Source organism: Telopea speciosissima, chromosome 4, assembly GCF_018873765.1.
Source record: "Telopea speciosissima isolate NSW1024214 ecotype Mountain lineage chromosome 4, Tspe_v1, whole genome shotgun sequence".
NCBI classification, from domain to species: domain Eukaryota; kingdom Viridiplantae; phylum Streptophyta; class Magnoliopsida; order Proteales; family Proteaceae; genus Telopea; species Telopea speciosissima.
This window is the reverse complement of record NC_057919.1, coordinates 10,395,947-10,418,654: the sequence shown is the minus strand read 5'-3', so window position 1 is coordinate 10,418,654 and position 22,708 is coordinate 10,395,947. Positions and strand designations below refer to the sequence as shown.

The window sequence follows — 22,708 nt, the reverse complement described above, 5'->3', positions numbered from 1 at the left end:
AGGCCTTCGAAGCTGACCCATATACTACCTTTACTTGCAAGGCTTTAAAATTAGTTACCTACATACATATTAACTAATAGCTATATCCTTATATAATATACCAACCCTAATCATGTTTTTATAATTCACTAATGCATTTGCAAATTACAAGTATGCAACCCTTGACTTTTTTTTTTTATTTTTTTATTTTGGAGGAACAACCCTTGACAATATTTGTCATATATTAAAGATGGATATTAACAAATGTTGTCCTTATCTGGAAAAAAATAAGACTAAAATTTGACATGTGATCTATTTAAAATTTACTCATTGATGATGGTTAGAATTGTTAGATCAACAATTCATGTGGTATATATATATAGATCATCCACGTCTCCACGACACCTTTGGCCGCACATAAGGGGTGATAAATGAATGTGGTGCAACTTATGCTGGTCCAGCCCAACCCCAATGAGGCCTAGCATTGTGGTCCATGGATCAAGTTATCGGCATTATATATCATTTGTATCAATTACAACCTTTATGTATCGGTATCGTCGGTACCTAATACCAAATTCCAATATGTATTAGAAGTATCAACCAAAAAGTGACTATTTTTTAATTTTTCACCCAATTCGGACCTGATATCGCCCAGTCCGACTGGGTTTCTTTGATTGATTGGTTATGGAAAACTAAACACAATCGACAAAAGAAAAAAAAAAATTTATATTAAAATAAAAATGAGAAACACTATATGTCTATATCATATGAAAGCACCATCTGATTACAAGGGAATGAAGAGGGAGGGGGGTTTTGGTCATTTCAACTCTCTCTTGTCCCATCCAAAGGTCGTGTTCGATCATTCAAGCACGATACCTTTCCATCCAAAACGTATAGAAAGAAATTTGCCAGGTGGTATCTAGAGATAATGTAATTTCTCGCAATTCATTAATTGAGACATACATGTTATCAAACTATTTGACAACTGGCTATCAATTTAATGTCAATGTGCTGACTTGGACACTTTTATGGTTGTTCTCCAACCTTGACACGTGGCTAACATCAGAATTACTTTTATTTATTTATTATAGTTATTATTTTTTTGGGGGGTGGGGTGGTGGGGGAGAGGGGGGGTTGGGGTGTTAGTGGTTGGGTTCCTTACCCCTAACCACTACCAAACGTTTTGTTTTTTGGTTTTTATGAGTGAGAGACTGAAATAGTACCCTTTTTTATGAAACACAAATAGTACTTTGATTTATTGATGATGCCATATAAATACTTGCTGTATTATATGGATGGATGGATGGACTGGTCAAGTTTCAGAATAAAATAAAAAAAAACAACTGGGCTTGATTGTGGGCCTTATAGTGGGAAAACTGAAATTGGGTTGGTAAACAATCCACACTAACATGAGACTTGTGTCCCTAATTAGCTCATTATTTGAACCATTTGCAAATTTGGTTGTGTTTTGGGCTGTCAACTTTCCCAATCTCCCTTTAGTTAAATAAATACTTTTTTCCACCAAACACTTCTTATATTATTATTTCAGGTAGATGTGTTTGGCCCTTTTGGCTGCATTAAATGATAATTACTGATTTAACGTGACAGAGAAAAAGATTGATTTAAATCCCTCACGAAAAGAGAACCACATGTTTTATAGTTTAAAGGTATACTTCATAAATACTTCATTTTGCACTCAAATCTTACTTGACTAAATTAGCCTTTTTCTTTCTTTCTCCCCCTACCCAGAGTTTCAAGAATCAGAATTAGATTGGGTCGTATCCGGAACCGTCGATCCATGCTGGGTTTCTAGGGTTCTTGCCAATTCCGACCAACTCTCAACCGATTCTGATTCTGATTCAATCGGAATCAGCAAGATCTGATCCCCTGATCTATAGCGTTCCATTGATACGGGATTGGCCAGGTGTTAGGATCAGTGATTCGCAATACATCCGATACAGATACCTCAAACCATGCTTGAGACTCGAGAGAGAGCCCAACTGGCCAAATGCTTGTTTCAGGGTCCGGTCCAACTTACAATTCATATACTCTAGGCTTCAAGTTCAGGTCTAGCAAACCAGGCCCAACAAAATTGTGAAACCTAGTTGGCTACCATAAAATTACAGTATTATGGGAAAACTTTTAGTTTAACAAAAAAATTAATGAAATGCTTACTCTTTTTAATTTTCTATTATGTTTTTAATGAAGGCTCTAATCTACTCTCTAATATGCTATTGTAGCAAGGACAAAAATTGTTACCTAAAATACGAAAGGACAAAAAGTGGGCAAATGCGATCGCAGGGACAACAAAGGCTGTCACAAATCCTGCAAAAAATTGTATTTTTATTTATTTTTGGTAAATATCCTGCATAAATTAATTAATACGATAGTTAACGATCGATATTATAATAACCTCACCTGCTTAGGCGACGCATCTTAAATTCTTGAAGGAAAATGACACCATGAACCACTGGTGTCATGGAGTTTCATTAACTCCCAATGCATTAATTTCTCAGGAATTAAAATTGACTCTCGTCCAATGCAATCTTAGTTTTTTTCTTCTAATTTTCATGTGGGAGGTCCATGGAGATTTTGTATCACAGGATTCACGTTAGCAAAACCCATAATATTTTTTTTGAAAAAAATATAACCTGTAAAATGAGTAAAAGTAAAAGAACAAGTGAAATTTTTACTACATACAACTAGGGAGAGGGTTCTCTTGATAAGCGGCATATGAAAGTGCATCGATAAGGTATGAGAAAATGGCATCATAAATTGGATAATAACGAAGTCATTTCATATGAGAAGGAGAGAGAGATAGACATAAAACTATAAAAGGGTGCAAGCCCTGTCCGAGTGGACCCCACCTGGGCAAGGTATGCTATTTGCCTAATGGAACCCACTCTAGTGTATGGGGTGGCTAGATTGGGCCAGCCTAGTATGTGATAGGTTAAAGGGTTTGATTTAATGCGTTCCATCAGTTTCGGAGCTTTTGGCATATTAGTCAAATACTTAACATTTGGTATTAGAGATGGACACAATGTCAAGGGTTTGAGTCAAGAGATGGACACAATGTCTCGGGCAGTGGGTGGAGCGATATTTTGCCCTTGCCTGTGTGTGGCCGCATAATGGTTGGTCGGCCGAAGAGGATCATGATCCATTTTTGGAAAGATATACAAAGGTCAAAGGAGCCATTTCCAATAACTTTTGATAGGGGTGTCAAAACCTAGCCCGAACCGTTAAGACCGATTGAAAAAACCCGAGACCGAACAGAACAAGGATTGGTTTTGGATTGGGGTATGATCGGACCGGTTGAAAATCGGATCGCACCGGACCGACCGATAATAAACTGAAAATCGAATCGAATTAAACCGATAAGAAAATAATGAGTATAAGGTTATGAATCATTGAATTGATTTCAATATTAGTGAACAAATTTATGGTTGTAAGATAAATTGTTACAAATCAATGAATATGAGGTTATGAAAATAGGGAAATTGATTTGTAACAATACTTGTTCCATTGATCTCCTTTTTAAGTGTGGGGCTAATGAAATATTTTATGTAGTTGAAAAGAGAAAGATAAGAAAATAGGATAAACCGAACCCAACTTGTTTGAAAAAACCCGATACCGAACCAAATCCAAATCGATATCAACCCGTTATCATAAATTGAAACCGGCACAAAACCAAATCGCACCGAAATTGAAACCGAGCTGAAATTGAAAAATTCTTATTGGATTGATTTCGATTTTTCTAAAAGTCACACTGAAATCAACCCGAATCAAAACCAGACCGAACCGACCCATTGACACCTCTAACTTTTGAAAAAGGCGGGGGGGAGGAGGGGTGCGAAAAAAAAAACTTTTGAGAAGTGGACTTTTTTTTTTTTGGGTAGAACTTTTGAGAAATGGACACTCGTGAAGTACTGTTGACTTGATAGGAACAGTGACTTGCCAACTCTCGAGTGTCGACCCCAAAGGTCTGGTGATTTTCATCATTAAAGGCAATCTACCAGTACTTTTTACCCGTCCCACCGTAAATAAAATAAATTGACTCTTCTTAAACAAAGAGACCAAAATTAATTATTATTATTTGGGTTTGCATGATGGAGTTCTTAGCCATCAAATTATGGAATCCCTATTGTGCATGTTAGGGAGTTTTGGATAGAATTCTATTTTTTTTTTTAATCTTTGGTAAGAGTTGAATTTATTTTCAAAAATTAGCAATTGTGGAGAAGGTGTTCAAATCCTTATATGTCTCCACATCAAGCTATTCACATCCGATGTTGGATAATTATTTTTCATATGAAACCCCAACAATACACGCCAAGATGGTCAACTTTTGATCTCCCCCCCCCTCCCCATTAATGTAGAAATAAGGAAAACTGTAGTCTTGAGCCTTGACTCCCTTTGCATGCTTCGACCTAGTTGAGCTCAGGAGTCGAGCCTTAAGTAATTAATACGAACTTTGATGTATAGATGATTAATTTGATCGCCTTTTCATATCATCTAGGTGAACCCAAACAACCCAAGTGTCGAACCATTGTTAATTAGAAACTTAATTTCCACGGACTATGAATGGTATTTTAGATACCCTGACTAGGAAGGCTTTGTCTATTATGCTTGCGTAGGACAAATTGGCCAAATTCCTTTCATTGGCTTCATGATCTTTATACTGTAGTACACATATTATCTTTCAATGAATCTTCCTTTTACCAACAGAAAAACAAAAAAAAAGATTTAATTAGAGGCTTAAGTAATAAAGATTTGGAAGTAAACGATGTAGAAATCTTACATATTAGGAGATGACGTCACGGATTTAAATAAAAGGGTCTGTTTCAAGTATGGGTTATCAGTTTCTTGTAACATTATCAAACAAATTTTAATGTTCAACTACCACATCCGATTCCTCAACTACATCCCATAAATTTATGGACCCAAAAGAGTAATAATAGTTAAAGAAGACAGGATCCCATATAAATACGATGATATATCGAACACAATAGGAGACAAAACTAAACTTTCTTGTGAGTCTCCTCCCTTCAATATATATATATAGATCTCCACCATGCATTATTAAGAGAAGCAGTCAACAAGATCACCTGCCTTCTTGAAAGAAAGATATCGAAAGACTTTTAACTTTCAGGAATGCAGTCTCCAGGTGGTGCTGCTGCTGCCAATTCTTCTTTTTTCTCTTCAAATTTTGGTGTTCTCTTAGCATTTATAATTGCTTCATGCTCTCTCTTCCAAATCAACCAAGCGGTCGTCACTATACCTAAGAACCATACGATTCCTGCTGTGTTTGGATTTGGAGATTCGATCATAGACCCAGGCAACAATAATAACATTGGCACGGTGGTGAAGTGCAACTTCCATCCCTATGGCAAAGACTTCGTGGGAGGGATCCCCACTGGAAGGTTTTGCAATGGAAAGGTCCCAACTGACTTCTTTGGTACGTACTATATATAAAACCTCTCTCTCTCTCTCCTTGAGACCTTCTTTTGGAATTTTTTTCCTTGGCAATTGATAGTAATAATAATAATAAGGGGTGCTGTTCTTTGTGCCGCAGCTAGTGCAGGCTGTGCGCCCAGGCACATGGGGGTGGGCGGAATGACCACCCTGCCCACAGGTTGCCCATGTGCCTGGGAGGAGAGAGATAGACACAAAAAGGCGTTAACGTACACTACAGTCTCACAACATTCTTTCTCGTAATAATATGGCAGGGGGATCATTGTCAGGGTGTTTATTTCATGCACTGACAGGGGTCAATGAAAGTGAGGGCAAGGGCATCCAACTAGGTGAGATTTTCCTTTTTTTTTGGGGGGGGGGGGGAAGAGAGGGGGTTATTTCACCGTTCCTATGTCTAGGCACAAGCACCACACAGCTTGACAACCTTCTTTTTCCCTAATAATATGATAGAGTAAAACCCTCCAATAGAGTTACCGGGTGAATACACATTGTATTTATATTCAATGAAGGGAAAATGTGATTCAACCCCATATATGGCTTGTGGGATTTTCATTCACAATTGCTAGAAGATCTTCTTAATTAAATGGTGAATAAAAAATTTACATCGAGTCTTCCTTTAACCATAGTGCAGAGAGAATCTCTTAATCCAAGATTCTGATTGTTACATGAGACTCTTAGGACAGTACCAATTGGCTCCATCCCTGCCCCTAATGATTGAAATCAGAAAAAAGACTTCTGATTTTCACTGAATAAGTTTCATTGATTTTCGACTATTTTACTTAAAAAAAAAAAAAAAAAAAAAAAAAAAAAAAACAAGAGGAGAACACCACGCATTGCGGCCTTCTGAGTGCCAATGGTGTGCACCAATAAAGAGCGCAGAACAGGAGGGCAGGGGTCCTTTCATGGGGGTGGGGGAAAGATACATACACTGATACACATGGCTGGAAGCATGTGCTAGTGTGCCAGGTCTTTTCCCAAAATAAAATGACAAAAAAAAATGAAGATAAATGTCAATGGATCAGACTCCTTTATTTCCGTCTGCCTGTACTGTGGTGCGCCCTCACATAGGCGTTGCGGAAAGTATCGCCTTAGTGATTAAAAGAAAACGAGAAAGGATGGGGACGTCAGTCACTTGCAGCCTTGTGGGTGGTTGTGGTGTGCACCAATAAAGAGCGCGGAACAGGAAAGAAGGGGTCTTTTCCAAAGGGGTGGGGAAGATACATACATTGATACACATGGCTTCGCAGATGCGCTAGTGTTGCCCAACTTTTTCCGAAAAATGATGATAAAAAAACAGGTATTCATAGCCATACCCAAAAAAAAAAAAAAAAACATACCAAAATAAAGTTGTAGAATAGGCATAAATCAAAATCAGGTTTGACCAATTCTGATTGAAAAGTGGAAAGTAATTTAACGTTAACCATGACACCATTTATTTTTTTGAATCTTATTTCTCCCGGGGATTTTGAAGTTTTTTTTTGTTTTCAAGTTCATTGATGAGTTACCTGAGTGACATAAGACTACTATTGTGTTTAGTATGCATTCAGTATTCTAGGTGGATTTTACATTTTTGGATGATAAAAATTAGGGGTATAAATTTGGTTCTGTTGACCTGAATCCACCTTGGCCCGTCCTGAGCCCGAATAGGGCTTGGACTGAGATACCTCCTGGCCTTGAAAGCGGGTCAGGGTTAAAAATTTCTGACCCTGAGTTAGGGTTAGATCGGGCCATAGTTGAGGCCTCTGGATGAGCCCTATCCGATCCTGTTTTAAGTTATATTATAAAATTTATATTGATATATTACATATATTACAAATTTTAAATGTCAAACATATTTTGTTATATAATATATTACATATGAAAATAAGAAGTGATAATATATTTTATTATAATATTATTTTATATAAAATTGATAATTTTCTTCTCAACCCAGCCAAACTTAGTCTAATCCATGCATCTCTCCCTTCCCCTAATCCATGATCAGGGCGAATCAGGGTCAGCCTGGCCCGACCCTGAGGGCGGATCAAGGTTGAATTTTTTAGGCCTTGAGTCAGGGTCAGGCCGGGCCTGGGCCCAGCTATGGTGACTCAGTATTGGATTGGGGTTTTAAAAAGCCCGGCTCAATCCGACCCTATTTTTTTTTTGGGTGAAAAGCCGACCCTGATGCAGCCCTAATAAAATTAGTTTTTTTTATCGTCCCCACAAGAATGCAAAATCCACCTAGAATGCATTCCAAATACTGCCATAACATTTCAGATCAAGAACTACGCATTGGTGCTCTAGCCTTCAAGGGCAAATCGATATCACCATCACAGGTCACAGGCATGCAACGTTTATGATGAACTCTCCTGGATTTCCCAGAAAAACACAGCCGTGATCGATCAATAGTCATTAACTGTGAATTTCAAATCTATTAATGTATCTATTAGATTTATTTCTTCAATCTGAAATGGAGAAAAAGAGAAATCATGTCTATTTATGTTTGTTTTTGGGTGCAGTTGGAGATTTGGGAATTAAGGAGTATTTGCCTGCATATCTCGACCCGACCTTGGGACCTCAAGACCTCCTTACAGGAGTAAGCTTTGCCTCCGGTGGTGCTGGATATGATCCACTCACATCTAAGATTGCGGTATCCATCTTACTCTCCTACCTCCTCTTTCTTCATTATTTTCAAACCCTCTCTCTCTCTCTCTCTCTCTCTCTCTGTCTGGTCAATTTCTTCTAGTTGGCATTTTCTTCTTGCAGTATCACACTAGTTGGGTACACGTAGGATCAGAGCACCTTCCACTCATTTCGGACACATAGCCCAGAAGCATTTTCTTACTTGTGTTCGCCAATAATTAATGCAACTACTTCTCTACCATGGCTTCGGGGTGGGGGGGACAAGCCATAAAAGCCATACAACTTTTGGGTTGTGGTCAATCTCATCAATCACATTCTCTCATAGGTAGCTCATCAGATTCTTATCTGAACAATAAGATTTTGATTCAGGCAAATCACTTGACTTGAATTTTTCAAAAAAAATCTATGAAATTGCCTAAGAATCATGAAGATTTGCCTTTTAAGAATCATTTACTAAGTTCGAGTGAATCTAAGTTTTTATTGATTCGATGTTATTTTCGAGTGTTTTTTGTTATTGAGTCATATATTATTCATAGACCTTCAATTTAGTCTATAATTAAACAAAACCTTAGAATTGTTATTTATTGTCTTTAATATTAGTTTTTTTTTTTTTTTTTTCTTTCCTTTCCTGTGAAGCAATCATATCTTTTGTCCTCCTCACTGAGAAGAAATAAGATGTTAATAAAAAATAAAAAAATAAAAACATGAAAAATTTCCCTTATCAAGTTTGACTTGCCCGACTCATTAAGTTATGAAAAGGGCAAGTCGAGGAAGAAAACCTGATTTTTTAACTATATTATCGTAAATGCAGAATAAACTTTATCTTTATGTAGATTATCCATATTCATTAAAGAGACTTAATTTCTATTCGCATTTACTTGTAAACAATCAGTCAGTGTTGTCGTTTTCGGATCAATTGAAGCTGTTCAAGGAGTACATAGAGAAGCTGAAGATGATCGCTGGAGAAGAGAGAGCAAAGACCATCATAGCTAAGAGCTTATATATTATAGTTGCAGGGAGTGACGACATCGCCAATACGTATTTTCCTACTCCTTTCAGGAAAAACTACGATGTTTCTTCCTATACTGATCTTATGCTCCGTTCAGCTTTAAATTTCATTCAGGTAAGTCAGTTTTAGTGCTCATCTTACCTAACTGAAAACATAAAAAATCTTATGGATAGTTCACAGCTGTGGCTTATTGTCTCTTGCTCGTATGCCCAAGTTCCAGCCTTAATTTAATAGAGTTAGGCACCTAATGGATACGAAGGTTTGATTTTGTTGGAGTCAGCAAGTTAAACTATTAAAAATATCTCTAGAAGAATTTTCATAAGTCTTGTAGGAGGTTTAAAAATCCTCTGCAATTCCCAAAAAGTGCAATGCGGTGCGGTGTAGTTTGTGGTTGTATGTCGCCACCTGGCAGGTACGATATCCAATGGTCTGAGCTCGAAGAATTGCACCGCACTACACTTTTAGGGAATTGGAGAGGATTTTACTATTATCCGTTGTATGCCAAGTTGGATAAAGGATTAAAATTTTACGAATGAATAGAAACAATTTCTCTACTGATAGTTCACCAAGTGGGGGAGTGGGGAGCTTTGAAAATCCTATGAAAATTCTAAATTTTTATAAAATGGATGGCCAAAAATATAAGGGAATACAAATTTAGATGGAAGGGTATATGATTAAAGTAAAGTTTGACAATTATACATGTGGCCAGTACAGACTTTTTCCTAAATTTCTATATAGTCATATGTGGCATATCATATTTTTTCTACGTGGCAAAACTTGGTGCCAGTGTAGCTATACCCTCTAAACTTGTTAATCTAGGATTTCCAATTAATAAAAGAAAGTTTAGGCTTCTCTTGTGAAACACTACATTTGACATATGGTAAGTTGTATGGAGCTGAAATAGTAGATCCATAGCTCCTTTCTCACATGTCAACCTTCAACCCCAAATACAGTTGCCCAAGCAATAAAATAAAATTTCGAGTTTAAAATTATTGACATATATTCAATTCAAAACCATTCTAAATATCCAACTATTGAAATTGTTGCATCACCCTCCCATGTGGCACATTTATGTGATATCCATTTAGAAAAACTTATACCATGAAAAGGAGAAAAAGAAAGGAGCAGTTTTTTTTTTTTTTGGGACAGTCACATGACTCACATCCCATTTTGGAACCCCATGGATGACCCGAAAACCTGCCATGTAACACTAGAGATGTTAACGGGTTGGATGTGATCGGATCCGAATATCCCTTGAGGGTTCCTTTACATGGATATGGATGTGATCGAATCCAGATATTGACCATCCGTTACATGCCTATGTCACATGCTATACAAGTTGAAATTTTATGAATAGATAGACCCTCAAAGGTTCCTATCCAATTTTTTTTTTTTTGGATGAGTATAAAATGTATTAAAGCCTCATAAAGGGGAATAAAAGTCCATTATGAACTACAACATAAGCCCATATGGGTATTAAGAAACAAAGTGACGCACAAGCATGACCAATGCAACACAAAAGCCCACATGGGCTTAAAACAAGAGCAATGAAGCCCATAAGAAAGAAGAAGAGCAACAAAGATAATTCCAGATAGGGTCTCCCAAAACCCTACCCAAATTTCATTTCTAAACTCAATGGAAAAATGAAACTAATTAAAAAGAAAATTGATGATTGACAATACAAAAAGAAAATGCGTACGCATGGAAGGTATATTATTGTATTCGACCAAAATCCATTGTAAGATTTTCCCCCCAAATGATATTTTACAAGAAAATTTTCTCACTTCTCAATATTTGGTAGGAACTTTATAATTTGGGGGCAAGAACGATGGCTGTTCTGGACGTCCCACCAATAGGATGTGTGCCATCGCAGAGAACCATAGCAGGAGGGACAGAAAGAAATTGTGCAGAGAAATACAACCAGGCAGCTTTGCTCTTCAACTCTAAGCTGTCTTCCCAGATCGACTCCCTCGACAAGAAGCTTCCACGATCCAAGATTGTTGCAGTGGAAATCTACAAACCCCTACTTGATATCATCCAAAATCCTAATTCCTACGGTAATCCTCAAACCCATTATCACCACCGCAATTTGATTATTATTTGACAAAGATACATTTTTAAACTAAGAAGAAAAAAAAAACGTACCCAGTGCACAAGGCTCCCACCACCGTGTGGTTTTAGGAGGGTCATAATTAGGGGTGTAAGTTTGGCCCTATCGGCCCGAGCCCGCCCTGAGCTTGAACAAGGTCTGAGCTGGATTTTTCAACCTTGAGGATGGGTTAGGGTAGAAATTTTCAAACCCTGGGTCAGGGTTGAGGCCTTGTTTGGTCTACTCCCAGTCTGGCCTGGCCCTGCATTAGGTTATGCTTTACAACTTGCGATTTTTGTTTAGTATCTAATTATCTATTGGTTTACCCAAAAAAAATGTTAATTATCTATTGAACGAAAATATTTACAATTTTAAGATTAGGTTGAATTTTTTTTAACCCAAATAAAAATCTAATAGTCAATCGAGTATGAAACAAACCAACACCCAGTCACATGTGTCTCATTTTTTTAATTTATAGAATGACGTAAATCGCAAAAAAATACAGGGCAAGTCAGGGCCAACCAAGCCCTAGCAAAAATCAGGGTCAATCAAGGCCAACCCGGCCTAGTCTGGTCCGATTAAGATCAGTCAGGGCTGGGTTGGGCTAGGCTGAGCCCTGCAAGGTTGGGCCTGGACTGAGATATCTCAGCCTGACCTAGGGCTGGGTTGGACTTGGGTTGACCTAAGAAGACTCAGGGTTAGGCTAGGGTTTTATAAAACCCAGCCCAACCCGACCCTATTGCCTTACCCCCTCTTCACGGAGAAACTGTTTCCAGAGATTCGAACCCTTGAGCACTTGATCACAATGGAGCAACATTACTGATACACCAAGGTCCACACTCCTTGGACCATTGGAGAAGAAAAACCCAAATGGATTTGAGTCTCAATCTCTGTTTCTTGGCTAGTATTGAAGAATTGCTTTTTCTCAGGCTTTGAGGAGGTGAGAGATGGATGCTGTGGCACCGGAAAAATTGAGGTTTCAATACTATGTAACGACTTGGTACCAGTGACTTGCCCAGATGACACCAAGTACCTATTCTGGGATAGCTATCATCCCACTCAGAGTGGCTACCGTGTACTCACCACCAGTATCCTCCAAAAATACATCAATCGCTTACTCTAAATTCTACTACTGTCTTCCCATAATCGAGCTTACCATATTATAGTCTCTGATGCCCTCTTTACTCAATCCATAAAGTGACAAAGCTCACATTCTTTTTCTTGAAGTTTTTTCTTATCTGGGTTTTATTCTGTATTGAATTAGGTCTCGTTATTCTTGTTAAGTCTTCCAAATTTCCTCTTTTTGATCCCTCATCCGGGATGAAGATCGATTTCGGCGCATGTCATTGTAATTTTTTTTTCTTTGGTAATAAGAAATTTATTGATAAGAACGTGTTGAGCACATGGCTTCTGAATTACAAATATCAAAAATCCATTGAGTGTATATAGGCCTGGGACCGGCCCTTCCTAAGGGAATCGGCAAAGCTGTCTCTTTCCTTTGGAATAAAAGAAAAATTATATAACCTCAAATAAGACGCTACATGGATGATGTTATGAATTAAAGGGGCTAGCTAGCACACTTGGGCTTTGGCCTAGCAGTTTGGCATTGCCTGTTTGATGGCATGCTCGAGGTTTGGTCACTTGATTTAAATCCTCACAAGACGCCAGTGCTTGCCATGCACCACTGTCTAGCTACCCCTACCCCTTGGCCCACAAGGCGCCCACTCTCGCTCCGGCCGATCCCTATTATCTGATTCATAATAATGTGATCTTGACCATCTACGATTGCCTTAAGCATACGATCAATTGTTAATTGTGCATCACGAATGTAGGAGAAACCGATCTTTTTATAGACTCTGATCCTCTACTGTAGAGCTGCCCGACAGGATCCTATTGCTAAGACACAGTAAGGTGGTAAATGACCGCCTTACCCCGACTCGAGCAAGGGATCCAAATTGTCTTTTTATAGCTTGAGGGTGTCTTTTTAATCTGATTTTGGGGTGGGCCTGGGCCTGTGATTTTGGGTGCTGTTTATACTTCTTTTTTACTGGGTTCACTTTACATGACAGACTGACCATTTATGATTAAATATAATTCAAACGAAATTATAACTATAATTATGTCTACAACTTGAGACCATGGATTTAGTGAACAGTATCAGATCGGAATACGATACCAATACAGATATATGTTTATTGGATAGTTTTACCCCTGGTTTTCCTAAAAATTGAGTTTATTGACAATTTTGCCCCTGTTCTGTACTGTTCCACTGATACGGGGTCAGCCAGTTGTTGGGATCAATGGTTAGCGATACATTCGACACCGATACCTCAAATCATGCTTGAGACTCGAGAGAGCCCAATTGCCCAAATGCTTGTTTCAGGGTCCGGTCCAACTTACAATGCATATACTCCTGGGCCACAAGTTCAGGTCTAGAAAATGGCCCCCAATACCACCCTATGCTAGGCCAGGCCCAACAAAATTGTGAAACCTAGTTGGCTACCATAAAATTACAGTATTTTGAGAAAATTTTAAATTTAACAAAAAATTAATGAAATGCTTATTTTTTTTATTTTTTATTATGTTTTTAAGTAAAGCTCTAATCTACTCTCTAATTATGCTATTATTGTAAAAACAAAAATTGTTACCTAAAAAACTGAAGGACAAAAAGTTGATAGTGAAGTCCATTCTCTGTCATAGAGCAATTAATCAGAATTGGAAAACCAGGTTTTGACTGGGATGAGTAATTTTGGAAATTTTGGTCAAGAATCGTGTAGAATAGGTCATGGTAAAAAATAATGAGACTAAGTCATAAACTATCCAAGTGAAATAAGATTCGGTATTTTTACTCAAGTTATGACAAATTTGACGAGCTTAGTCATTTTTAAAAAATCATAAAGCCAGTTGAGTTAGTAACTGAGTTGAGTAAAATAGTATATATCCATATTCTAAAACAGTAAAATAGTATATATCCATATTCTAAAACATATGAAACCCTCAACTCTTCAACGCCTTTCTCTTGTTCAATGGTATAAACTCAAAATGCATTCATATTTGATTCCTTGATTATTATTTTTTTTATTTTTTACTAATTTACTCACATTTATTGCATTAAGATTTTCACAAAATGTGCAATACCTTGCGTTTATTATGTTCTCTATCTGTTTTATATATTTTGTTTTGCTTTGTTTTGCGTGTTGGACGCCCATGAATGAATAATCTTCTTTCTGTTAAAAAAAAAATTATAAGACAGTATCTCACTTCGATCATGTTTGACCAGCAAGTCAACAGTTTTCCTAAAAGTATTCCAACTATGCAATTAATGTGATTTTGGATGTGAAACGTTGTTGTCGCGGGGACAAAAGCTGTAATTCCCGCATAAATTTCTACCAAAAAAAAATTTCTGCATAATTAATAAGAAAGTTACAATCTTTTTTTTTTTTTTTTTTAAGAAAAAGGTTAACAATCAATAGTACAATAATCTCAACTACTTTAGCAACGCATCTTAAATTCTTGAAGGAAAATGAGTAAATGACACCGTGGATCCATTGGTGTCATGAAAATTCATGAACTCCCAATGCAATAAATTCGCATGAAATAAAAAGAACTGTAATCCAACGTAGTCTCATTTTTATCTTCTAATTTTCATGTGGGTCCATGGAGATTTTGAATCACAGGATTCAAATTAGCAAAACCCATATTTACCTTTTAGGACAAAAAACATATGAAAATGTGCCAATAAGGTGTGACAAAATGGTATCATAAGTCAGAAGGCAATGAAGTCATTTCGTACGAGGAGAAAGATAGGCACAAAAGGCTATCCCAGAGAAATTTTCCCATACAATCCTAACTATACAAAGGGTTGTAAAATCTTACAATTAAGGGTGTAAATCAGTTCGTTCTAAAAAATGTTAGTGTGAATCGAAACCAAACCAATAATCAAATCGGTTTTAAAAATTGATAGTCAAATTGAACCTTTTGGCTCGGGTTTTACATGTTTCAGTTTGGTTCATGTACTCGATTCCTACATTATAATGTAGTAGTATTATGAAATCTTATATTAATATTAGTAATATGTACTAGGGGGAGGTTTTCATGCATGACCGTATATAATCGGCACACAACGATTCGTAAAATAGGGGTTTGGTCATTTTGACCCTCATTTTTCCCACCCAAAGGCATCGTGTATAGCTGTGCACAAAATCATTGTGCCTATATATACTATAATATTTTAATATTATAATTTATTAATATACTATAATATATTAGTATCCCAATTTGATTTGACCAACAGTTCCTACGTTGGAACTGAAACCGAACCAAATCGAATCTGGTTCCTACATTCTAGAATTGAATGGGAACCAATTTTATCGATTCAGTTTGAATTATACAGTTTGATTTCGATTCCAATTCCAATTTGGCACCCTTACTTACAATCTTACCGTGGGGTTCTCTATTTTAACAATTTGGATCTTCTACTGCCGAACTGCCCAGTAGGACCCTATTGTCGAGACATAGTAAGACGGTAAATGACCGTCTTACCCTGACTCGGGCAAGGCGTTCAGGCAAAGGTAAGGCGGTCATTCCATGCCTTACTGCGTCTTGGCAGTAAGGTCCTCCCAAGCAGCTCCGCAGTAGAGGATCTGAATCCCTATTTCATAGCCTAAGGACAGATCTAAAGTAGGATAAGTAATATAATTCTTTTACTTTCTCTAGTTTATTTATGTTAGTAGTGGAGATTTTATACGAACCACAAAAGGAAGCCTTTTTACCACCTTTGTTTTTTGAGAGATCAAAAGGTCGAACGAACCAATTCCAACAATTTTGTAGAAGTTGTCACTCCTGAGGTACACATGGGGCGGGACAATGAATTACCAACTCTCGACCCAAAAGGTCAGGTGATTTTCATCATTAAAGGCAATACATATGGGGTGTGGGGTGTGGGTTGTGGGGCGGGCTTTGGGTAATTTTGTAGAAGTTGTCACTCCTGAGGTACGTATGGGGCGTGGGGTGTGGGTTGTGGGGCGGGCTTTGGGTAATTTTTGTAGAAGTTGTCACTCCTGAGGTACGTATGGGGCGTGGGGTGTGGGTTGTGGGGCGGGCTTTGGGTAATTTTGTAGAAGTTGTCACTCCTGAGGTGCACATGGGGCGGGACAATGAATTACCAACTCTCGACCCAAAAGGTCAGGTGATTTTCATCATTAAAGGCAATACATATGGGGCGTGGGGTGTGGGTTGTGGGGCGGGCTTTGGGTCATTAAGGGGGGTGGTCATTTGGCCTACCCCATGTGTTTGGATGCAGAGTCCTCCGTGCAAAGAATTTTATCTTATAAAATTTAGGTAACCCTGAAAGTTAAAAATTTCTTCTACAAGAAAGAGACCAAAATTAATGGAAACCCAAGTCCTCCAAATCCTAATAAATGTAGAATCTACAAAAACGAGTTAGAATTCAATGTTTTTTTTCTTTGGTAAGACTAGAACTCATTTTTAAAAATTATCAATTAAGGAGAGAGTGCCCAAATCCTCCAAATCCTAATATGTCTCCACATCAAGCTATTCACATCTCATGTTGGATAATTGTTTTTCGTATAAAACCCCAACAATATACACCAGGATGGTCATACGCAAATGGGTCAACCTAGTTGATCTTAGGAGTCGAGCTTTAAGTAATTATACGAACTTTAATGTATAGATGACTAATTTGATCGCATTTTCATATCATCTGTGTGAATCCAAACAACCCAGGTGTGGAAGTCAAACCATTGTTAATAGAGATTAAAATAAAGGTTTTATTTCAAGTATTGGTTATCACGTAAAATAATTTTCGCAAATTCCTTAAAAAGTGTGCAGTGACGCCAATTCTAGGTGAAGATTTTAATGTCCAACTACCACATCGAATTCATAACCTTTATCCCATAAATTTATGGACCCAAAATAGTAGTAAAAGAAACCCTTATAAACACGCACAACACAACAGGAGACAAAACTAAACCTTCTATATATGTATCTCCACCCTTATTTGGAGAAGTTCAGTAGATAAGATCACCCCCTTCTTGAAAGAAAAAGAAAGAGAAAAACTTGAATTTCAGGAATGCACTCTCCAGTTGTAATACATGGTGGTGCTGCTAATTCTTCTTCTTCTTCAACCTTTGCTGTTCTCATAGTATTTATCATTGCTTCATGCTTCCTCTTTCAAATCAACCAAGCGGTCATCACTCTACCTAAGAACCTTACGATTCCTGCCGTGTTCGGGTTCGGAGATTCGATCCTAGACCCAGGCAACAATAATAACATTGGAACGGTGGTGAAGTGCAACTTCCATCCCTATGGCAAAGACTTCATGGGAGGGATCCCCACCGGAAGGTTTTGCAATGGAAAGGTCCCAACTGACTTCTTTGGTACGTACTATATATAAAACCTTCTGGAAACAACTGCTAGCTCAGTTGGTTGGTGGCATTGCAAGTTGGTGCATGCCCCCCAGGAGGTCAAGGGATCAATTCTCCTGGATTGCATATTGTGTCAAAAAAAGCCTTCCCCTTAGCTTGTAGTTGGCCTATGGGCCCTTGAGTAGGATAGTCCAAATATATATATATATAAAACCTTCTCTCTCTCTCTCTCTCTCTCTCTTTCTCTCCTTTAGACCTTCCTTTGGAATATTTTTTTTCTTGGCAATTGATAGTAATAACAATAATAGGAAAAAGAATGTTGTTCAACTGCTATGCGCCTCCTATGTCTACCTTTCTCCACCCACAGTAGGGGGCAGATATGTCATTTCATATGAGTGAGGAGAGAGGTAGACACAAGAAGGCGTTAACGTATGCTACACAGCCTCAAATTAATTCTTTCTCATAATAATATGGCAGGGGGGAATCACTGGCACCAACGGGGTGAATAAAAGTGAGGGCAGGGGCATCCAACAGGGGTGAGATTTTTTATTTCGGGAGGAGAGGGTTTATCCAAGGTTTATTTCATCCTTCTTGTGTGTAGGCGCAGGTACCACACAGCTTGACAATCCAAGGTTCTGGTGAATAAAGAATTTAGACCAAGTTTTCCTAAAACCATAGTGAAGAGAGAATCTATTAATCCAAGGTTCTGGTTGTTTTTTTTGGTAATTAGGAGCTTATACATATATATTTGATAGAAGGGGGTGGGGGGGATCGAATTGGAGAGGGGATAAGATACCAACCAAGAGACTCGAACTCGAGACCTCTTGGTGAGCATGGGCATGAAGCTCACCACGGCTCACCAACTGAGCTAAGCAGTTGTTGGTAAGGTTCTGGTTGTTAGATGAGACTCCTAGAACAGTGCCAATAGTATTTCGGGCTTTTTTTTTTTAATGTTGAGTAATTTGGGCTTTTGTTCAATAGAAAGTATAGGGAACGAGATTCTCTTCGCCAACAGTGATGAAAAACCTTTGCCAAAAAAAACATGTAGCTATTGTTAGAAGAAGTAATTAAGTTTCATTGATTTTCTACTATTTTATAGATTAAAAACAAAAAGGCGAAGGATGGGGACACCACTCACTTAGTCACTTGCGGCCTTCTGGCTGTGGGTGCTAGCGATGTGCACCAATAAGGAGCACGGTATAGGAGGGCAGGAGTTAGAAAATTATCTCCTCCAGTTCCCTCCCTGGCCCAGTTCCCTAGTGCCTCTAATAGGGGTGTGTGGAAGGGATGCAATGACAATCCTACCCCTGTCCGGGTCCAGGTGGGGTCAGCCACCCCCCCCCCCCCTCCTTTTATTAGAAGCACTGGGGGGAATTGGGCTGGGCTGGGCAGAGAACGGGAGAAAACAAAAATCCGACAAGGGTCTTTTCCAAAGGGGTGGAGACTGGGGAAAGATGACCCCATTTTTTATTTCTCCCAGGGGATTTTAAATAATTTTTCAAAATTCCAAAACCCATTGATGAGTTACCTGGGAAACATAAAATTAACTACATTTCAGATCAAGAACTGCCCATTGATGCCATGGTCGGCCTTGAAGGGCAAATCGATATCACCATCACAGGTCACAGGCATTCAACGGTTATGAAGAATTTTCAATCATGTCTATTTGTGTTTGTTTGTTTGGGTGCAGTTGGAGATTTAGGAATCAAGGAGTATTTGCCTGCGTATCTCGACCCGACTTTGGGACCTCAAGACCTCCTTACGGGAGTAAGCTTTGCCTCCGGTGGTGCTGGATATGATCCACTCACATCTCAGATTGCGGTATCCATCCTACTCTCCTGCCTCCTCTTTCTTCATTATTTTCAACCCCTCTCTCTCTCTCTCTCTCTCTCTGGTCAATTTCTTCTAGTTGGCATTTTCGTTAGCCATGCATGTCACAGTAGTATCACACTAGTTGGGTCCTCGTAGGATCAAAGCACCTTCCACTCATTTCGGACACACAGACCAAAAGTATTTTCTTAATTGTGTTCTCCATTAATTAATGTAACTACTTCTGTGACATGGCTTGTGGGGGGACAAGCCATAAAAGCCATACAACTTTTGGGTTGTTGCCAATCTCATCAAGCACATCATCTCATAGGTATGTTCATCACATTCTTATCTGAACATGAAAATGAATCCTGTATATAGTTGGAAAATCAGGTTTTGATTCAGGCAAAACCCTTGACTTGAGTTTTAAAAAAAATTGGTTAAGAATCATGAAGACTTGCCTACGTTTAAGAAATAATCATATTAAGTTCGAGTTAGTCTAAGTTTTTATTCACTCGATGTTTTTTTTCAAGTCTTTTTTATTTTGATTGAGTCATATATTATTCATAAACCATAAGTTTAGTCTACAACTAAACAAAACCCTAGAATTTTTGTTTGTTGTCTTCAATATTTGTCCTTTCTTTCTTCTTACTTGTGAAGCAACCATATTTTTCGTCCTCCTCACTCGGAGACAGAAAAGAAATAAGATTAAAAAAAAAAAAAAAAACATGATTCGCCCTTATCAAGTTTCACTTGTCATACTCAGTAGGTTTTGAAAAGGGCAAGTCAAAGAAAAAAACCTGGTTTTCCAAATATATTCTTGGATTATCATAATCCTAGATAAAATACCAAATTAAATGTAAAAAATATTATCATAAATGCAGAATAAACTTTCTCTTTATGTAGATTATCCATACTCATGAAAGAAACTTAATTTCTATTCGTATTTACTTGTAAACAATCAGTCAGTGTTGTCGTTGTCGGATCAATTGAAGCTGTCCGAGGAGTACAAAGAGAAGCTAAAGATGATCACTGGAGAAGAGAGAGCAAGGACCATCATAGCTGAGAGCTTATATGTTTTAATTGCAGGGAGTGACGACATCGCCAATACGTATTTTTCTACTCCTTTCAGGAAAAACTACAATATCCCTTCCTATACTGATCTTATGCTCCGTTCAGCATTAAATTTCATTCAGGTCAGTCAATCTCAGTGCTCATCTTGCCTAAATGAAACATAAAAAATCCCAAAATACCCTCCTGATACCCTTTCTCGCCCGCTATCACCGCGCAGTGAATGGGATCTCATCCACTCTGGGTGGAGGGAAACTCAATCCATTAAAAATATCTCCAAAAGAAGTTTTTTAAGTCTTGTAGGTCTGAAGGGTCAATATTATTTGTTGTATACCAAGTTGGATAGAATTGAAATTTTGTGAATGAATAGACACAATGTCTCTATTCTTAATTCACCAAGTGGGGGGGGGGGGGGAGAGCTTTGAAAATCCAATGAAAATTCAAATGGATGGCAAAAAATATAAGGGAATACACAAATAGATGGCAGGGTATATGATTAAAGAGTTAAGTTTGAGAATTAAACATGTGGCCAGTAGAGACTTTTTCCTAAATTTCTATATAATCAAATTTGGCATATCATCTTTTTTCTACATGGCAAAACTTGGTGCCAGACTAACCATACCCTCTAAACTTGTTAATCTAGGAAAAGGTTAAAAAAAAAATTGGCTTCTCTAGAGAAGCACTAGATTTGACATATCGTAATAGATTTATCCAATTAATAAAATAAAATTTTGAAAATCCAAAACTACTAATAAGGTGCTTGTCATTATATGAAAGGGTATATGACTGAATACGAGTTTTAAAATATTGACATATACCCCTTAGACATTTTGATTTAGAAAATCTTGTATCATGAAAGGAAAAAGAAAGGAGCAGTTTTCTTGGAGGGTCACATCCATTTTGGAACCCATAGATGACCCAAAAACCTGCCATGTGACACTAGAAATGTAAACGGATCGGATGTGATCAGATTCGAATATCCCTTGAGGGTTCCCCTAAACGGATATGGATGTGAATTGAATCCGGATAATTGACCATCAGTAGACATGCCTATGTCACACAATAGATAAGTTGAAATTTTGTGAATAATTTCGTCATGGCTTAGAAATACAAGTGCGCTTGTATAGATTGTGGTTTAATAAAACAAAGGCAATATTTGGTAGGAACTGTATAATTTGGGAGCAAGAAGGATCGCTGTTCTGAACGCCCCACCTATAGGATGTGTGCCATCGCAGAGAACCTTAGCAGGAGGGAAAGAAAGAAATTGTGCAGAGAAATACAACCAGGCAGCTTTACTCTTTAACTCTAAGCTGTCTTCCCAGATCGAATCCCTCGACAAGAAGCTCCCACGGTCCAAGATTGTCGCGGTGGAAATCTACAAACCCCTATTTGATATCATCCAAAACCCTAATTCCTATGGTAATCTTCAAACCCATCATCACCATTGCAATTTGATTATTATTAAGAAAAAAAGACGTACCTAGTGCATAAGGCTCCTACTACTGTGGGGTCTGGAGGGAGTCATAATGTACATAGCCTTAACCCCCCCTCCTTTTTGGCGGAGAGGCTGTTTCCAAAGACTCAATCCTTAAGCACTTGATCACAATGGAGCAACATTACCGTTGCACCAAGGTCCACCCTCCTTGGACCATTGGAGAAGAAAAACCCAATTGGATCTGAGGCTCAATCTCTCTTTCTTGGCTAGCTAGTATTGAAGAACCCTGAAAAGATTTGCTTTAATTTTCTCAGGCTTTGAAGAGTCGAGAGTTGGATGCTGCGGCACTGGAAAAATTGAGGTTTCAATACTATGCAACGATTTGGTACCGGTGACTTGCCCAGATGACACAAAGTACCTATTCTGGGATAGCTATCATCCCACTGAGCATGGCTACCGCGTACTCACCACCATTGTCCTTCAAAAATTAATCAATCGCTTAATCTAAATTCTACTACTGTCTTGCCATCATCGAGCTTACTACATTATAGTCTTTGATGCCCTAAAGTGACAAAGCTCACATTCTTTTTCTTAAAGTTTTTGCTTATTTGGGTTTTATCTCTCTATTGAAGTAGGGACGAAAATCGCATGTCATTGTAATTTTTTGCTTTGGTAATAAGAAATTTATTGATAAGAACGTGTTGAGCACATTGTTTCTGAATTACAAATATCAAAAATTCATGGAGTGTATATAGGCCTAGGACCGACCCTTCTAAAGGGAATCAGCCAAGCTGTTTCTTTCCATTGGAATAAAAGAAAAATTACATGACTTCAAATAA

General features: G+C 38.0%; 1 protein-coding gene across 1 annotated transcript; it reads left to right on the top strand.

Annotated features, from left to right (window-relative positions):
- The first annotated feature begins 5,127 nt into the window (after positions 1-5,127).
- On the top strand, positions 5,128-22,400 carry LOC122658342. Its single transcript, XM_043853260.1, has 10 exons — positions 5,128-5,431; positions 7,947-8,077; positions 8,963-9,193; positions 10,881-11,136; positions 12,098-12,272; positions 17,292-17,566; positions 19,245-19,375; positions 20,329-20,559; positions 21,598-21,853; positions 22,184-22,400. Exons 1-10 carry the CDS (start codon positions 5,128-5,130, stop codon positions 22,375-22,377), a joined length of 2,184 nt encoding a protein of 727 aa, XP_043709195.1. The 3' UTR covers positions 22,378-22,400.
- The last annotated feature ends 308 nt before the right edge of the window (positions 22,401-22,708 follow it).